Here is a 19,203-nt window from a genome sequence, read left to right as displayed (position 1 = left end):
GTGATGGTATGAGTAATATATACGTGCTGTATGTGCTGCCGCTTCAGCACCATGTTGAATGCCTACTCCAAGTTGGTGTTGAGCAAGGAATTGGAGTAGTGGTTGTTTAATCCTCCCACAGATAATCTTGGATGCAAGTCTCCTCCAAACATTTCCAATGGCAATGGGTCTTATATCCTATTTTTCTTTGTTAAGGCTATTAAGGATGCTCCAAATAAAATGGGTCTTATTTCTTTAGGAACATTACCTGATATAATCTTTGAAAGAAACTCACAAATGTTCTTAATTAGGCGATCTTTAGAATCTTGATTATTATATAGTATCAAATCCTTGATAATTGAAGGGCGCATGCTATCTAAACCACCAGCCGATCCTGAAGGAAAGGATTTCAGTGCTTTAAGAAATTCATTAGACGTTGTTAAGATCAGTGCTAAAATCATTTATATCAGGAGCTGTAAATGCATATGCATGTGTGGGATGTTTGGCTTTTAGGGCTTTCAATATGGTTGCATGTGTTGGAGCTAAAGTATCTTCGGAAATAAGAAGTCTGACTGCTCTATGTACATCTCCATCTGCGAGTTTATTTTCAATTATCTTGATAAATATGCTATTAGATGATTTGTCAGTTCTGCGTTTTTGTTTATTTTTTTTCAAAGATGTTTGGTTTGTTATATTGTCACTGGAGCTGCTTGACCAATTTTGGATTCTTTGTTTTACCCACGTAGTTAGGTTATTGGTTTTTACAGTATGTGGAGGCATACAAAATATTACGTAAGGGAAGAGTAACAGATTCATCCAGGATTCCAAATTGTCAGAGTTCACTATCTGTTCAAGCACTTCACATAACAAATCTGCCATAACATGTCTTGCTCCTCGCGGAACTCTTCGTAAAATATTTACTGATGATTTTAATTTTCGTAAAATATCACTATATTTAGAAATTAATACATTTTCATCTATCACATTGGCATTCGTATTCGAAACTTATGCACTAGGTTGTTGTTTCGCTGTGGCATCGATTACTTTCTTATCCTTATTAATGTCATTGTGGCATTTGCTGTTATGTATGGTTAGTCCTCTTGAGTTGAGAAAACTCTTACTACATATAGAACATTGGAAATTATTGGAACTACTAGAAGGGATGCTGGGTATATTTGTAGTTTGTTTATTAATCATTGTTTTCATTCTAACACATTTTGTAGTTTGAAGTATTGTTACTGAATGATTCAAATATTAAATGTTAACGAATAATAACCGAAATAAATTATTAGGTATAATTGATAATAAATTAATACGAAAATAATCACTTATGAGAAAAATTAATAAACTATCCCATTCTAGTTTTGTTGAATTCACTGAGGATACAAACCACAGTAATCTCACCTTTAACACGATATCATTAGATGGGTGAGGCAAAGGCAAGCAGGCTTGTCCTTTGGTTTCAAGTATTAGCGTTCTCGTTTATATCTTATGATCCCCTGGATCAAGGGTGTAGCCAAGGGGGACCCATCGGGGCCAGGCCCCCCAAATGGTTTCCTGCCCCCCCCCCCCCCAAATGACCAGCTTCTAAAACATCATAGTAAAATTATCTCGCTTCATTCATTTAAAAGAAACAAAGTTTATTGACAATTAATAATTTATGGTAAAATAGTATCGAGAAATATTGTTTTTCCATACCGATCGAAAAATAGTATAGTATCTCTTCCTTATACCGATCGAAAAATAGAATAGTATTTCTTCCTTATACCGATCGAAAGATAGGATACTTTTTTGTGACAGCAGATTACACAACTTACTGCGATTTATATTTGACAGTTTGAAGACAAGGTACTACAAATACAGCTATAAAATAAAGATACTAAACTGATTTGTAAGTCCAGTTCATTTTTATATGCTTTAACGAGTGTTTTAAAAGACATAGAGGATGGAAAATTTGGTGAGAAAAAATGTTTTTATTCAATTTGGATTTCATTCGCTCTCTTTTATTTCTACTCAGTGTAATAAAATAATTATGTTTTTTTTTTAGTCACGAATAATAAATAAATATTTTTGTCAGGAAACCGTAAAGAAATTAAGTGAAATTTCAAAGAAAATCAATCTCGTGTAGATAGGTTCTGTATACAAGGTCTTAAATTTAAATATAAAGGTAACCAAAAAAAAGTTTTGTTGCTTTTTCACCCACCACCTTCGAACATCGATATGTCACCTAACCTGGAAGATCAAAAATAGTCCCCATCAGCATCGACGACCTTCTGAAAACGTTCTGGAAGGCCATGGAATCCATCACGGTAGAATTTGGTGGGCCGTGAAACGAAGAAAGTATCAGGTGCATTTTGGACTTTTACTAGGGATTTGAACTAGAGTCCTCTAAGGTTATTGTCCAAAGAATGGAACAGGTGATAATCGGACGGTGCAATATCTGGCGAATGTAGTGGTTGCAATATTGTTTCCCATCCAAGGCGAAAAATGGTGTCCTCAGTCATCCTAGCCACGTGGGACTTAGTGTTGTCCCGTAAACGAGAACCCATTTGCAATTCAGAAGTGATGGCTCCAGAGTTTTGAGTTTTTTCTTGAGCACAGCTCAACTGCTGACACTACACAGTTGCATTGATACTCTGACCAGCTGGTAGCAGTTCCCGATGCACGATGCACCAAACACACAGAAGTACCTTCTTCTGGTACAGTGAAGGTTTCGGCTGTTTTGAAATCGGTTCATGGGATGCTAACCAATGATGACTGCGCCGTGGAGCTTCGTATAGGACACACTTTTTATCACATGTCAACGCCCTGTCCAGAAATGACTCCGAAACAGTAAATAAACACAGGCGACTGCCGCGTTGCCTTCTGGCCCGGGTCAAAATATGAGAGACCCATCGACCCAACTTGTAGTGCTTCACAAGTTGATGCATGTGCTGCCGAATAGTTTCTCCACACACTGAATTGTAGTCCCAGTTCCTCTTTGTACATGTGTTGGTCTTCTGGCACGTGGTGTTTTCGGGTGTTTCGTCATTGTCCTTAAACTTATTAAACCATCGCTGCAATGTCCGCGTCGTTACGACACCCTTACCAAAGGCCTGGCATAACTTCTGTCCCGCTACAGCGGCGTTTGACCTCCATTTGAACTCGTTCAGCATACATGCTCTTATGACGCTCTGTGGATGTCCCATGCTCCCTCTGTCTTTACGCAAGTTCACGGTGTGTCTGAATTGCCACAACCAGGTAGTATGTTGGATATACCCACACCAACAACTGACGTTCGCCTTATTTCCACTCGCATTCAACTCACGGTGTGAGTTCCAATTGAACGCAGACCTCCACGAAAAGGGACATAATTTTCTTGGTTACCTCTATGGTTATGCACAAAAGTATAGCGTTTGGTCCCGGGCAGTAGTTCTTGATTAAACATAACAAAAACGACGGGTTCCCCTACACAAACATGCTGGCTACACCCCTGCCCTGGATCGATTTAAAAACGGTTTTCACTCGAATTGTTCTTAGGTCATCATGAACATTTTCATATTACTTAGCAAAATCAAAACGAAACAACACTTTCACTTATAGGAAATTTAAATAGATAGGAAATTTTAGGCATTGGGTTATTTTTACGTAATATTCATATCCGAGTTCTTACCGTGAATAATTCCTCTGCTATAGCTGCTAATTTTCTTTAACGTGTCAACAAATACTTGATTGGCAACAATGGTGAACGCAGCTGCAGGGAGTTTGAATTGCTCTAGTTCCTGCTTGGAACACACACGTAGATGACACTGCATCGGGATACACACCGATCGAGAAACGAATTTTTTCAGTCTGAACACACACTTTACACACACAACCGGCTTTATCCGTATAAACGATCGGAGTAAAAAGAGCTCGCGGGGGGACCCCTATAAGGGTCCTGCACGCATTAAAACTAAAAAACAGTTCGAGCAACCACTAAAAATTGCTCGCTTTGCAAAATTTGCTCACAGTTAGGGATGCGCACGAGTCGAGTCGAGTCCAGATTTAAACCTGTCTCGAGAAAATGTTGTCTCGACTCGAAAATATGTTTAAGTCTCGACTCGAGTGTCGACTCGACAGTCTCTGTCTCGACTCGACTCGAATTCGAGTCGAGACGTCTCGATGTTCGAGCCGAGACGTCTCGAAGTTCGAGCCGAGACAAAATATACGTGTTAAAATATACACTCACATCAGCCAGACCATTATGGTTACCTGCCTAATTGTCAGTATGTCGATCTTTGGCACGGATGACAACGGCGACGCGTCTTGGCATGCACGCAATGATCCTTGGTAGGTCGCTGGAGAGAGCTGACTTCACATATGCACACACAGGTCACCTAATTCCCGTAAATTCCGGAGAGGGGGCGATGCTCCCTGATGTCACATTCAATCACATCCCAGATGTGTTCGATTGGGTTCAGATCCGGCGAGTTGGGGGGCCAGCACATCACTTGGAACTCGCTCCTGCGTTCCTCGAACCACTCCATCACACTCCTGGCCTTGTGACATGGTGCATTATCTTGTCGAAAAATGCCACTACCGTTAGGAAACATGGTCGTCATGAAGGAGTGTACGTAGTCTGCAAGCAGTGTGCGATACGCCTCGGCCGTTATGGAGCCTTGCTCGAGCTCCACTAGACACATGGATGCTTACGTGAATGTTCCTCAGATAATAATTAAGCCGCAGCCTGCTTATCTCCATCCCGCAGTACAGGTGTCAAGAGCTGTTCCGTTGGAATACGACGGATTCGCACACTCCCATCTTCATGATGAAGAAGGTGTTGGGATTCATCAGACAATGCAACGCTCTGTCACTGTGCCAAGGTCCAGTGGCGATGGTCACGTGTTCATTTCAGTCGTAGTTGCCGATGTCATGGTGTTAACATTCGAACATGAATGGGTCATCGGCTGCGGAGGCCTATTGTTAGGAGTGTTCGGTGCACTGTTTGTTCAGATTAGTGTTGTGAAGGCCTGGGAAAAAACGGAAAGTTTGAGTTTTAAAAAACACTTTTTTACGGTCTACCCGAGCTTGGAAAAAACGGAAAATTTGGGTAAAATAGAAATTTTCGAATATTTTATTATATTATGCTATCAAAATTAAAACTATTTTGTATTTACTAGTTTAGAGTTAGGATAATTGAGGACTTATGTTCCTTGAATTAGAATAGGGAAATTTTGTGTACAGCTTAATAAAACACTTCAAAGTTAGCACCGTGATAGAATGGAGTTATGGCTACAAAAGAAACTAAAATATAATCCTAGTTAGCTTAATTAGTATAGACGCTTTAAAATTATCTTGAACAATCTTATGAAGTTCCCCCTTGATGGCAGAGAAGTGTTAAAATAACGGGGCCAGAATCATTTTAATTAATATGTTAAATCAAACATATATTTTATAGAGATATCTTCCTTGTTGTGTGTAAAATTTCCGGAAATTTTGAATCCATTAGAAAAATCATTTGTTCGGAAATATTGGCAAAAAACAAGAAAATATAGTTTAAAAACTATTTCTTGGCCTCATGCTAGTAATCTTACTTGCTGTAACATGTCTGCAGCATATACAGTAGGAAGTCGCAAATCCGAACTAATTAGGACCACAGGAAGTTCGAATTTTCAAATTGTTCGGATTTTCGAAAATGACCAAGAAAATGCCATTTAGGCTTACATATACTGTACGGTATGTTCTATCGATACAGTGGTTATTCAGTACATACAGTAATTACAATACCGTACCTAAGGCTACTTACATTTAATGTTTCTGAAGAACCTGTTCGTACACTAAATTACACTGATCTTGTACGTCACACTTAAAACTTATAGGCCTAAGAGAAAATAAAAATAAAAATATGTATGACAAACAATTACATATGAATGTACTTTTGTAAAAACACTGACTTCACACAACGTCGACGGGCACACTATTGTTTATTTATCTCTGGCGTTAAGAAAGCTTCTAGGGACCGCGTTCGGGTTTTTGACGTTCGGATTATCGACGTCCTACTCTATATACAATGTATTTCGCTAACGGAAAAATACTTAAAGCAACAGGTTTTAATTCTACTTATTAGTTTTCTGATTTCTGGTAACATCCCTCTTTATTCTTTGTATATTTTTCGATTAACTCAAAAAGAGAGGTGATCTTATTTACACATACACACATATACCGCACACGTGAGAAATTTGAGCAGCGAGAAATATATTAAAGGGTTGAGTATGTGAAACTTCCGTTCGTTATTATTACAGACTAGCAGAATACCCGTTCTTCGCACGGGGAGAATAGGTTTCATTTTGAACACAAAGTGCACCAAAACTGTCACCAACGGACTTATGGAGCCCCAAAACTATGAATTCGGCATTAACATCGGTAATTTTCAATTATTTTTACGTGTCACCCACCATCCCTTAGAGTACTAATGGGACTGAATTTGGATTAAACGGCATCGGAAGTGTCATTGTTCATTTCAACGACCCCGAAAATTATGGATTCGACACTAATATCTGGCCAAATGCCCTCTCCCCTTCCCTCAAGTTGCACCTTGAAAGTGAAATGATAAAAACCAACTATCCCGAACCTCATCTATGTTGAAAATTTTATCGAGGTCGGTCTGATGATTCAAGAGTTATTAAGGTAGAAACAGTCACTTTCATTTTGGTTGTAATAGATAATCTGTAGCACTAGAAAACATGTATTTGTTTACATACAGGATTTTGTACCTAAAGTTTATATAAGTGTCTATATAAAATATTAAATAATAGTAATTATAAGAGTATGTTTTAGTGCATGAGTATTAGTGAAATTTGCCTACTACTCTTTCTCTTAAGAAGTAATTTGGTTAAAATTAACAAAACTTCACCAGATCAAAGAACATATTAAGAAATCAGTTTCATTCAAGAGACCTATTTGATGCAATAGAAACAGTTTATGTTGGTAGGCTTGTATGTAACTGTAAAAGTTCTGTAATTAATGCACATCCACGAATAAACGACATAAAAGAAATAAGCGCAGACTATTAATTTTCAACTAGCTGAACCTGGGCTCTCTACACAGCGCATCATTCACATATGAGCATGAATCTCCTTGTCGTTCCTCATATCTGTACATGTCCCTTTACAGATACAAGTGAAGAACGCCTTCATAACAATCGGCAAGGGTTATCATAAAGGGGATTTTTTTTCAATATCTCGCACCGTTTGCAAGATTTGAGCGCACTTGTGGTTGGAATTACTAATTCATTATATTACCAGTGTCTTCGTTCTTTTTGCATCCATTATGTAATAAGTAAATAAGTTACATACGCAATTAATTATGTCAGTGATATACGGAGTTCATTGGGCAAAAAATAAATAAAAAATAAACTCTCCAAACAATGAAGATTCATCTTAGACTGGAGAAATGGTTATTATTCGTTTTCTTATCATTTAGCCATGAAACAACACCTGAGAGATATACAACCCCCATGTACAACTATGTGATGTTGGAACATATAACTCGTAGGGTATGATGCTTTACTTTTTCAAAAATTTCAGTACTTCCAGTGTACCATTAAAAATGTAATAAAGAACTAATGACCATGCTTTTTTAAAAATATATTAATTGGAACTGGACAATTTACACAAAATTTGGAATTGACCAATGAAAACGGTACGTTTCTAGCACTTGTGGTTTCAAGATCTAATTGGCGAAAGGACTGGAGACAAACATAAATTTTTCTATGGGGACAAACACATACGCATGGAATAGTTTGATTTTCGAGTGCTGTTTTTCAATATTCGCAACATTGAAATTTTTGAACTTACTAGTAAAATATAGTATCATTACTAGTAAAATATACCTAATACAAACATTTTTTATTTTTTCAATTTTTCCAATTTTCCCGGAAAGAAATCGAAAAAAAAACGTTTTTTTACCAACAAGTTCAAAATTTCCGAAAATTTTACAACACTAGTTCAGACACACTTGTACTTTGCCCAGCATTAAACTTCGATGTTAGTTCCGACGCAGTTCGCTGCTGTCTTGCTTTACCAGTCTGCCCAGTCTACGACGTCCGACATATGTAATGAGGTGGGGGGCGTCCAACACCTCGACGTTTGGACGTCGTTTTCCCTTGGTTTCGATACTTGTTGAAGACACTCACCACAGCACTCCTCGAACACCTGACAAGTCCTGCAGTTTCCGAAATTCTCGTGCCGAGTGTTTCTGAGTGAGTACTTTCTTCAAAATAATATTAAAAATTATAGAAAGATTTTCAAGACATTCGAGTCGAGTCGAGATTTTACGACCTGTCTCGCCTCGACTCGTGTCTCGACTCGTCTCGAATTTTACAAAGTGTATCTCTACTCGAATCTCTACTCGTGCTCATCCCTACTCACAGTGCTGCTGTGTAGACCGATCGATCTACAAAGATTGTCGGGTTCACCAACCCACATTCTTCTTCCGCAACCGTACTGAGGATTCTCAAAGGACACTTGCTAATGTGTTTTATTATCCTTGTAGAGGAGAAAGTATGCCTTCTTCGCTAAACAAAAGAGTTTAGCCGGTTAGTTGGTTCCTAACGCATTTTTTGAGAAGGTTCTGAGAATTTGAAATAAATGAGAAAAATTTACAGGGTGAAGACATGTACTTAAGAAAATTAACATAGTACATGCATTATATTATATATTATATCGGTATACGAACATATTAACATATCCTCCAGCAATAATACTATTTAACAGAAATGAATTTCTCCTTCATCCCTCCCTGTAATTCAAATACGTACTAAATAGAGTATTTTCATACTTAGGTTCATACAGAGTGTATTTACTGTATTTTACAGCACTCAATTATCGTTGTGAGAAATCAAATTTCCGTAACCTCCCTGTAACGGACACCTCTCAATAACGGACAAAAATTCATGTCCCATTGGTGTCTGTTATTCAGAGGTTTCACTGTATATGGCATAATTGTAGCTTTCCGAGACTAACCAACAAGAAAATTGCCAAAAGTAATTGTTTTTAATTCATGCGGGATCTAAAGGAAGCATGAAGAATTTCCCCATGTTATTTAAATCGGACTTCTGTTGGACCTATAACTCATGTTTTAGGTACTTGCAATTGGAATTTAAACTTAAATTCGGTATACTTATACGTTTTCGTTAGCGTTAACTAAGTAAATCACTAAAAATAAAAATTTCTAACTTTAGAGTGCTTTTATGGGGAACTGAAAAATCCTCTCCATGTTATTTATATGGGACACCTTTTACACCCCAAAATTATTGGGCAATTCCTGTATACTACTATGATCAAATTTGACAAGATTTTAGCTTTTAGGAACTAACTGCCAAGAGAATTGCTAAAAGTGAATATTTTTAATTTTTAGGAGGTCTAAAGGGGCGATAAATAAATTCCGCGTGTTATTTAAATGGGCCCTTTTTTTGGACATGTAATCTTATACTTTAAGTACTTGGAATTGGAATAAAAACTTGAAATTCGGTATATTTATACGTTTTCGTTAGCGTTAACTAAGTAAATCGCCAAAAATAAGTTTCCAAATATAGAGTGGTTTTATGGGGAACTGAAAAATCTTTCCCATGTTATTTATATGGGACATGTTTTACACCGCAAAATATTTAGGCATTTCAGGTAGGATTAGAATTTATAACATTTGGCATAATTGTAGCCTTCCCGGACTAACCGAGAGAAAATTGTCAAAAGTGAATACTTTCAGTTTTAAAGGGGTCTAAAGGGGATATGAAGAGATTCCCATGTTATTTAAATAGGCGCGTTCTTGGGATACAAAATATTATGTTTAAAATATATTCTTTAATTCAATATTAACAATCAATCTCATTATCAATCAATTCAGTATACGTTGACATATTATATAATTTTTACTGTACGTAATATCATAATATAAATTATTAACAATATACGAAAGAAATAACAATCAAACTGAGTAAATTTCAAACCAGAATACATGAGAAGCTTATGGACCTATATGACATAAAGAAATACAAATGAAATTATAACAAACTGTATATGAAAACAAAATTATCAGGAAATGTAGCCTACATGTTGCGCAAACGACAAACAATAAAAATGGCACATTTATTAAATAAATTTATGAAACAATTAAGAAAAAATAACTAAGTCAACAGGAAACATATTTCGATAGTCGAACCAAAGGAAGGGGTAGAAAACCACCTATCAACGGCATCACATCCAGTGCCACTGCCTGCCTTTCCACGCCATCCAATGACACCACACCCTACTTGCATAGCACGTCGTCCAGTTGTACAAATGTTCAGTATTGTCCTCTGTGTTAGAGAAGAAATATCTCATCTAGTTCTTTTCCGTGTGGTAAGGTGCCAAGAACCGACGACACGTTGCCACGTTGGATAGCAATAGATATGCGTTGTATTAAGAAAGACGTTGAACGAATATCTCCAGTAACGATAGAAATGCGTCTGCCTACTTCTCTAATAAAATCAAGGCTTGCAGATCCCCAAGCACCACTAGTCTCGATGGCAATCGGAGCAAAAATAAATTTATCAAGGAGGCTGTTATATTTCCTTTGCTTTTCTACTTCTCTACGACTAGCAACAGCCCCAGCATTCATAACAGCTAAACAGCTAAAGGGAGACTTGAATGGGCAAATGTATCTGAACACGTAAAGTCCCAAACTAGTGATTTGCCTTTCAACCAAGAAACTAATGTCATGCCATCAGGTCGTTTACTATCTGAATGACAACATCCTGAAGGTTCACGTATTGAAGGAATTCCAGCTGTGGTAAGGGCTCGTAAAATGATATCATTCACAGAGGAGTGTCTAGCGTGTCTACCCATGCTGTTCATGCATGACAGGCCATGCAGGCCACGTTGGTTAACTTGATCCCCGCAAGCTGGACAGCGATGTGGCTCACAAATATCTGCCCATATTCTTAAGGCGACAGAGATTCGAAATGCTTCATTAGTCGTATGAAGACCTAATGGTGGGGAGGGTAATGCATTCAACCATGCCCCAGCATGTAGGGATGAGGCAGCACGAATCCTGGCTTTATCCTCTGGAGCAACAACTGACTGTAAGAGAAGTTCATGAAAATGCGCTGCAGTTGGTGTGTACCAAGATGCCTGAGAACCTATTTTGTTAATCTCTGGAAGATCTGTATCTGTTAAATTTTTCCATTTGGTAGAGCCTTTTTGAACTGTGCCATCTGGGTCTAGGTGGTAACCTTGCGGAAGAAGAGCCTCGACTAAACGAAGAGATCCGTGGTAGGACGCTAAAAAGGAAGGAATCGCCATATTCACGGATCGTCGAATACCAAGACCCCCTAATCTCACAGGTAAGGATGCTTGAATCCAAGATTCGCCACTTAAGGAGCAGTTTAAAATTGACTCCAGACCCATTTTAAGGATATGATCGTATTTCTCCAGTAATGGAGTCTCATTCCAAGAAGGAAAACATCGATGTTTTAAATATTTGATATACGAAGAGAAATTTGAAATTTGATAGAATTGTGGGCTTCAGAGGTGTGAGGCGGGCGCCAGGGCGTCAGGGGAAGAAGACCCCAGCTGGGTCAAGTTCAGGAAATGTAATTAAAGAGTAAATGCACGAAATTCACTGTTGATCGGTAGGCCGAGAAAACGAGGGGTCCGGAGGCGCCAAATATTTCTTAATATCACAACTTACCTTCGTCATTCTTATTAAACCACCTTCAATTTGTATTTATTATCAATTTTAAAGTTGAATTTCTGTAACAAATTCGGATATTTTCAGTTTCCCAACATCATAAACTATAGTCATTTACTGTTTTGTTTCTCTTTGTAACAGGAAGCCTTTGCTTTAAGAGGATGTGATCCGACTAATTTAAGAAAAAATGAGCTACAGGAAATGGCTGATAAAATAGTAAACTAAAATGTGTAAATGAAAGACATAATAATTTAGTTCGTATGAAATACTGTGAGTACATGCATCCCAATGATAAAAGATAAACGCCACAATCACAGTAATATATAGTCCTATATGCGTTATCACTTGATACTCAATCCTCAATTATTTATATCAACATAATATGAGGACCTCCAGTTTCATGATGGCGTAAGGATTACCTGAGTGATGGCAATATCGCTGGCATTGGCCGTAGTGTGACAAATGAAGTACATACACGGTGGCGAAGATCTTCAACGTCATGCACGGACCGTGTATACACGCGACTCTTCATGTAACCGCCCAGGGAATATTCTAGGGTATTCAGATCGGATGAACGTGGGGCCATGCTCGTCTTCCACCACAACCTATCCACCTGCCTGGAAATGTTTCCTTCAGATATGCACGAATGGTCGGCATCACGCATAAACTAAATACACTGTCGTGTCCTCAGTTTCACGTCTTCAAGCAAATAGGTAGGTCCGGGGTCAGAAATTGGAGATACGATATTGAGTTCAATCTCTGTGGTAAGAAATGTGGTCCCACAACGTTCTTCGTAATAATACCAGCTCACACATGCAGTTGGAAACGCTGTTGATGCTTCGTCTCTACAATTGCATCCGGGTTGTTGGGCGTCCGTCGATGTTCATTGTGAATATTCGTGATGCCACCTCATTTGTATAATGCTTACCTCATCCGATGCTTGAAAGTCTGGTGATGCATGGCAGCAGCGGTATAACCAACGACAGAACCGTCGCCAGGCTTCATAGTCACCATCGTATAACGCATGCGTTCGTTGTAGGTGGTATGCTTTGGTATTATTACTATACAAGATGTTTAGCACGAGTTGATGAGCAATGTATTCCTGCCTTGCTATTTGACGGGTACTAATACTCGGGTTCCGGGTCACATGTCGGAGTACCCTCTCTTCCAGTGCGGGTGTTCGAACACATCGTCGCTTCGGAAGTCTATGTTGGGGAGGAATGGCTCAGTGTTCCGCAATCGCTGATGAACGCAAATAAACGTTCCCGGTCCTGGAATTAGTCGATCTGGATAGCGTTCCGCGTATAATCTGTGTGCTTCTTCCGCATTACCTTCCGCTAAGCAGTACATCAAATGCATACCCGCCATTTCGGCGTTAGTGTATACTACCCTATTCATCATGGTGCATTACAAACAACACTTGCCGATCCCACGCTTGTCAACATCAACACGCTTTCACATGACACAAAGCACGTTTACATACACACGGCTACTACCGTGCCTATAGAGTTCAGCACTAACACACTTGTGCTGTTACTGTGATTGTTCCATTCACTACGAATGAACTTTGCGCTGTCCTCTGCACCTTCAATGCAAACGCTGTTGTTACCCACGCTTTCATTACTGCCTATGGTCACTACTGCTCTACAACTCTACGCTCCACACGCCCCCCTTTTCCACCTACTCTAGCCATGCGCCCTCTGTCATCGCACATATACTGTATAGTACACCTTGAGTTGTATTTCTTGTCTCCAGATTGCTTTCAACTAATTGTGTTTTCACCAATTTCAATTTTTCATCACATTTCATTCAATTTCTTTGTGCCCCCTTGCGCTGCCACTGTTTCGCCATCACTTATACATAATTGAATTCTTCGGATGGGGAGTTCCTTTTATATCTTTTGACCCGACATTCCTATTTCTCCGTTACAATGATACTGTATTCCTACATTCCGCCTCCTATAGTGTTCTACATAGTACAGCGTAGCCAGCCTTGCCTTTGTTAATTAACATTTATTGCTGCATGTTCCATCTAACATCCAATAGTACAGTTTGTCAGTGTAAATTGTTCACTTTTCTCCGCGTTTCATTCACTTTCTTTGTGTCCCACCTGGCGCCACTACTATTTCACCATCACTTATGCATAATTGGATTCTTCGGATAGGGTTTCCTTTGAAATCTTTTGACCTGACATTCCTAATTCTCTGCGTTCTCGCGATATTGCAAAGGTGACATTTCAGGTGACATTTCAGATTCCTCTAGCGTCCAAACGAAGCCACATTCACCCAATGTTCATATGACATTTTTGCTTGTTTTTACCTGTAGATTCATCTCCAATATTTTCCGTCATTGATGCACGACCTCCCTGTATATGTTAGTTTCTTTGAAGAAGAGCAAGCACCTGTAATTGATTCGTCTGAACGACTGCAATCGATTATGTGTGTGATTTCTTAAGAAACGTTATTGGTCACCGTCTTATAGTAGACAATGTCAATGTTTAGTGGATTCCAGTATACTCAGCGTGCCAAGAGAATTCTCAGGAACACATTTGATGTACGCTTCTGGTTGCTTTGAGCTAATGTGGTTTATCAAAGTTAGAAGTGTTGCAAATTTCTGAAATAGTGGCCATTTCCAAGTAATCAGGTATAGAATATGTGTGAATCTTGGGTATATATAAAGGCTGTTCATTCGCTTTGCAGATCTCTTCCCAATCGTTCGGAATCATTACCGTAGGCACAGGTGGGAATGTTCCATGATGATAGCACAGTGTTATCGCTCACAGTGGTCAGTCGGGGTTGAATCAGAATTAATTGCATGCAGTGTGTCATGTGATTCGTGTCTGATTGTCAAATGGGTGATCCAAAGAAATGCAAATCTATGTTGAGTTTTATTTTAAACTTGGAAAAATAATTAGAAACTGAACACTTCCAGTGTCTAATCTCATGAAACGATATATGAAGACCTAGAGATGTGACATGTATTCTTGAAAGTGATGCCTACTAAGCGTACTCAGCACCACAAAAACACACATATCACAACTAGTAGCCGCAATTGATTTGATGTACCTGACAGACTGGATGAATCTTGGGTGCACAGGTATAAACTCCACTATCATTTTAGTGGGAGCCTAGAAGCCCCAAAAAATCAGACAAGTTTAAGCCTAGGTATTATTGATATAATTTTCTTGACATGTTCCGTATCATACATTATATCGCCAAAATGGTAATAAGATCCTCTATAAAGCAGTATTATAGCGTTTATTCGATTTTCTTCCTCGCAAACAGCCGGACAAGTGAGTATCTGAACAATGTCATTTGCCCTCTGGAAATCCTTTGTCATGATTTAGGAATAGTCCGACTTCTTTTTCCAAAACAAGTTCCCATTACACAACATCCCGTGTAGTCACCGTATCTATCACAGGTGACATTTCCTTTTCCCCACACTGTAGTTTATTTTCAAATGGAAACGATTTGCAACTGTCTACGCCAGTTAGGATAACACGATGGGAGAACTCAGTTCATTTAACAAAAGGCATTCAAGGATTGCTTTCTGCGACAACTTTCCAATAAGCGTGTAGATGTAAGGATAGTATCTTGAAGAGGACAGGCACGAATAGGTGGTAAGTAATCCCTATCATTTTTTGCAGCTCCGAAATTAACTAAATAAGCTCTTGTATATCATTCTTTATTTACATGCATTCAATTTATACAAACATGAGAGTATATGGAATGAAATTATTTGTATTTGCAGTTGCAACTAAATGCTGCCTTACCAGTTGCTGTATACATCCATGGAGGAGCTTTCGTCTATGGATCTCTCGAAGCTTATATTCCTGGCTACCTGCTAGATAAAGACATTGTACTTGTAACAATACAATACAGATTAGGGCCATTCGGTAGGTTATTTTCTGATATTATTTCTAACATACTTTGAAGTTAACAACAATTACTAATATATGTACACTCAAAGTATACCCATTTATATTTATCGAAGTTAATAGTAGGAAAGCATTAAAATACATATTAAACTACGGTCGTGGAAATTTATATTCATTATTCTTTTCTTTCGAACTTGAAGCAAGTTGAAACATATATATGAGCCTCTTAGATGGCAAGTGTACTATGCACGAAATCTAAATTTTCCAGGAGAGAAATTTAATGTGAACACCGCATTTAAAATTGTTTCTCTTGAGTTGGAGAGCAAAATCATAATTATTTGATTTCCATTAAGTATTTACTCTTCACAAAAATATTGTTAGAAGTTTACCCATGCATAACATTAGTTCATTTCTAAACTTTTAGACTTAGGTCACTTGTCATCGAAGCTGCTCATATATATTAACAGTAACAAAGTTGTTGGTATTCAAATATTCCGCATCCAACTCTTCAAGTTCTTAGAAATTTAGAAAGTTTTCGTCAATATTATATTGCCAAGATTGATGGCATATTTAAACTTTAGCCTTCAGATCTATTAATCAGCTCTTTCAGCACCGATATTAGAATTGGACTTACAGATTAACGTCTAATCTGAACCACATGACCTCCCACCGGGAATTGAATCCCGGCATGTATGTATAACAATCAGTACACAGCCACGAAAACCGCGTCATACTAATAAAAGAATGTTTCGAAGTGAAAAAGAATGAAGAACATTCCAAAAAGGGTATTTGGTACATCGCTTCTCTTTAAAAATTTTTAGCTGTTGCTAACCATAAATAAGGAACTTATAATAGAAGATGAATTGAGTATTTTCATTCAGATAATTGGAAAATATTTTAAGTTATTTCAATTTCTATTCAATGCATGTAAGCATTTACACAGAAACTTATGTCACCATTCGTATTATATTGGTTATTTACAAGCATTATAACATCTATTTGGGTTGGCAACAGTCAGTGGACTACCGTACTACAAGGGTGTTGCTGTCTCTATTACGAAGAACTCCTTGCAGTACGTAAAAAGCATTAAAATACCAATATGCATTGAACTAAGCTAACTGTGATAGTATGAAATGGGTAACCTCTGATTTCGAAGAGGGCAAATTTTTTGTACTTAATAATGTGATGTGAGCATGACGAAGACGGGAGGTGAGTTGAATATGTCGCGAGAAACAGTGTCCATTGTGATGGCCACAAAACTTATAGCAAGAGCTCTTCATCTAAGAAAATCAGTGGTCAATAGAAAACCCTTAGTGACATGTACTGCCGAGAAGGAAAACGAATGGAAAGACAGAAATGTCGTGGAACTTATGTAAGTGATGGAGAAACTTAAGCAGTACCTCCCACAGCCCGTGTCGACAATCACACTCCACCAGGGGTTACATGAAAGGAACATATAGGGTCGGGATACACCTTTGAGACTCTTGATAAGGAATCATCACGCTTTAGAATGACGGCAATCGTGCCTCGAACACGCAACATTAATCACTGATGATTGCATCTATACGATAGGGTTGGACGAGTCATCACTTACCTTATTTAAAACAACGAGACTTGTTTAGATGTAGAATATACCCAAAGAAGCGAATGATCCGCAGCGACTCCACCCAACCATGAAACATAATTGTGGTTTTGTGATGCTGTGGGCTGCAATATATTGGATTCAGTAAGTCATGTGCAGACGCTTACCAGTCGCATCAGTGCTTCTGTTTATGATGCTATTTTGGCGGATCATGTTTCTGTAAATGACGTCATATTCGAGGATAAAAATGCAGTCACTCAAACAATTGGAGTTACTGTGGCCTGGTTTGTGGAACATAGGGATCCAGTTGAACACCTTCCCTTGGGTACTTAATCAGCGAGTCTGAACATAATTACATCTTTCATATGATCTGAAGGAACGAATCCAGCGGAGATCTTTCCCTGCATTCTTTCACATGCAGTCGGTGATACATGTGCATAGAATGGTGTAATAATTCATTTGCTACCAACACGTTCGCCATGACCCATCCCACGTTGCATCAGAGGTGTTCTGTGCAAAAACTTGATCCAACGACATATTAATATAGTAACTTACACTTTTTTCATGTATTTCCATCAAATTCATAGGTATGTCTGTATTAGGAAGGAAAATCATAAAGCTGTTCAACTGGACATCATGTACTTATTAAATATAAACTTGTTTCCATTTTGAAATAAATCTTTGTACTGTACATGTTAAAGCTTTGTTTACTAGATTTGCAATTTGCAGTAGATTCATTTTTATGAGTTTGATATCAATTTGAGGAACGTCATCCAGTTGGCAAAAGATAGAAGTGTGTGGAAAGCTTTTGTGAACGTGACATTGGACCTCCGGATTCCATAGGCTATAGAATTAGATAGATATGATTCACCTCTCTAACTATAGTCCAAACCCAGTGAATATCATATCAGATTATGAAAATTTGCTTGAAATTTACATAATTGTTTAAATTTTAGGGACGTTTTCAGCTACTTAAATTTATTTGAATTCATAAGCTGATATTTCCTTTAACTGATGTTTAATATTTTCTTTGATAAAGTTTTTGTTTCTTCTATAAACTATCATCACCAAGCGATGTTATCATCAAGCGGGCCAAAACCCCTTGCGGATAGACAGATTTTATTCGTGTAATATACCAAGCGCTATACGCGTGTAAAACATTAGTACACGTAAATAACGAAAGAAATAAATAAATTGAAGACTTTGGAGCAAAAACCCGTTAAGTCCAAAAACTGAAAGCGTAAAGAAAATAGTTTCACAAGGGTTTCTCTTCATCTGATTTTCTTCAAACTTGGAACATATATACTAGACCGAAAATAAATCGACACGTATTTTTTGTCTCTTTCGGAAAATAAATTAAGGGGGGCAAAAGGTCTCTTTTCAAAAAAGGTCCCCTTGATTAAAAATGCTATATTAAAGAAACGAAAGTCTGCCGATGCAAAGATGACTTAAAAGTAGGAAATACGGGTTTTGTCGTTCTTGCGAGGAAAGGGTCGCAGGGGCAATGGCCCTGTTCAAAATGACAAAGGACCCCGCACAATCCTTATGGAAATTGGAGTTCGGTGGAATTGCTTAAAACGATGATATGTTGTAGATATGGTGCTAGTAAGAAAAAGTCTCAATGGACACAACTACAAATCACTGATCATTTGTCCACTACAGGGCCACTTTTTTGAAAAAAGCCGAAGATACGACATTCTGGATTTCGGAAAAAAATGACAGAAACGGTGATATGTTGTAGATATTGTGATCCTGAGAGAAAGTCTTAATGGGAATAATCACCAATCACTGATCATTTGGTCACTACGAGGCCACTTTTTTGAAAACAGAAGGTAAGGATACTCTGAAATTGCGTTGAATTGTATGAAGTCCTGAAACGTCCGTTCCCACAACCAGGAGAAAGGAATGGGGAGAGTAGCGGCCATCATCATTTAAGTATAGACAACATTCAGATGTTCATCTTGTGGGTCAAAGGAAAACCATGGAAAGCCCTAGACAATTCTTCTCAGGATTACATCTGCAACATATTATAGTTTCATTCATTTACACCGAAATCAAAAATATCGTTATACCCGGCT

The 19,203-nt window shown here is 38.1% G+C and overlaps 1 protein-coding gene across 6 annotated transcripts in view; it reads left to right on the top strand.

Annotated features, from left to right (window-relative positions):
* The window catches only part of LOC145693363 (juvenile hormone esterase-like), a 1,331,986-nt gene that overhangs the window by 485,666 nt on the left and 827,117 nt on the right, over positions 1–19,203 (top strand). For all 6 annotated transcript variants that reach the window (XM_081769289.1, XM_081769291.1, XM_081769293.1 and 3 more), the window contains one exon: positions 15,417–15,561. In XM_081769289.1, the coding sequence (XP_081625415.1) occupies positions 15,417–15,561 (145 nt within the window). The remainder of the gene's footprint in view (positions 1–15,416; positions 15,562–19,203) is intronic.

Source organism: Thermobia domestica, chromosome 8, assembly GCF_964235325.1.
Source record: "Thermobia domestica chromosome 8, izTheDome1.hap1.1, whole genome shotgun sequence".
Lineage (NCBI taxonomy): Eukaryota > Metazoa > Arthropoda > Insecta > Zygentoma > Lepismatidae > Thermobia > Thermobia domestica.
This window is presented reverse-complemented; position numbering and strand designations above follow the sequence as displayed.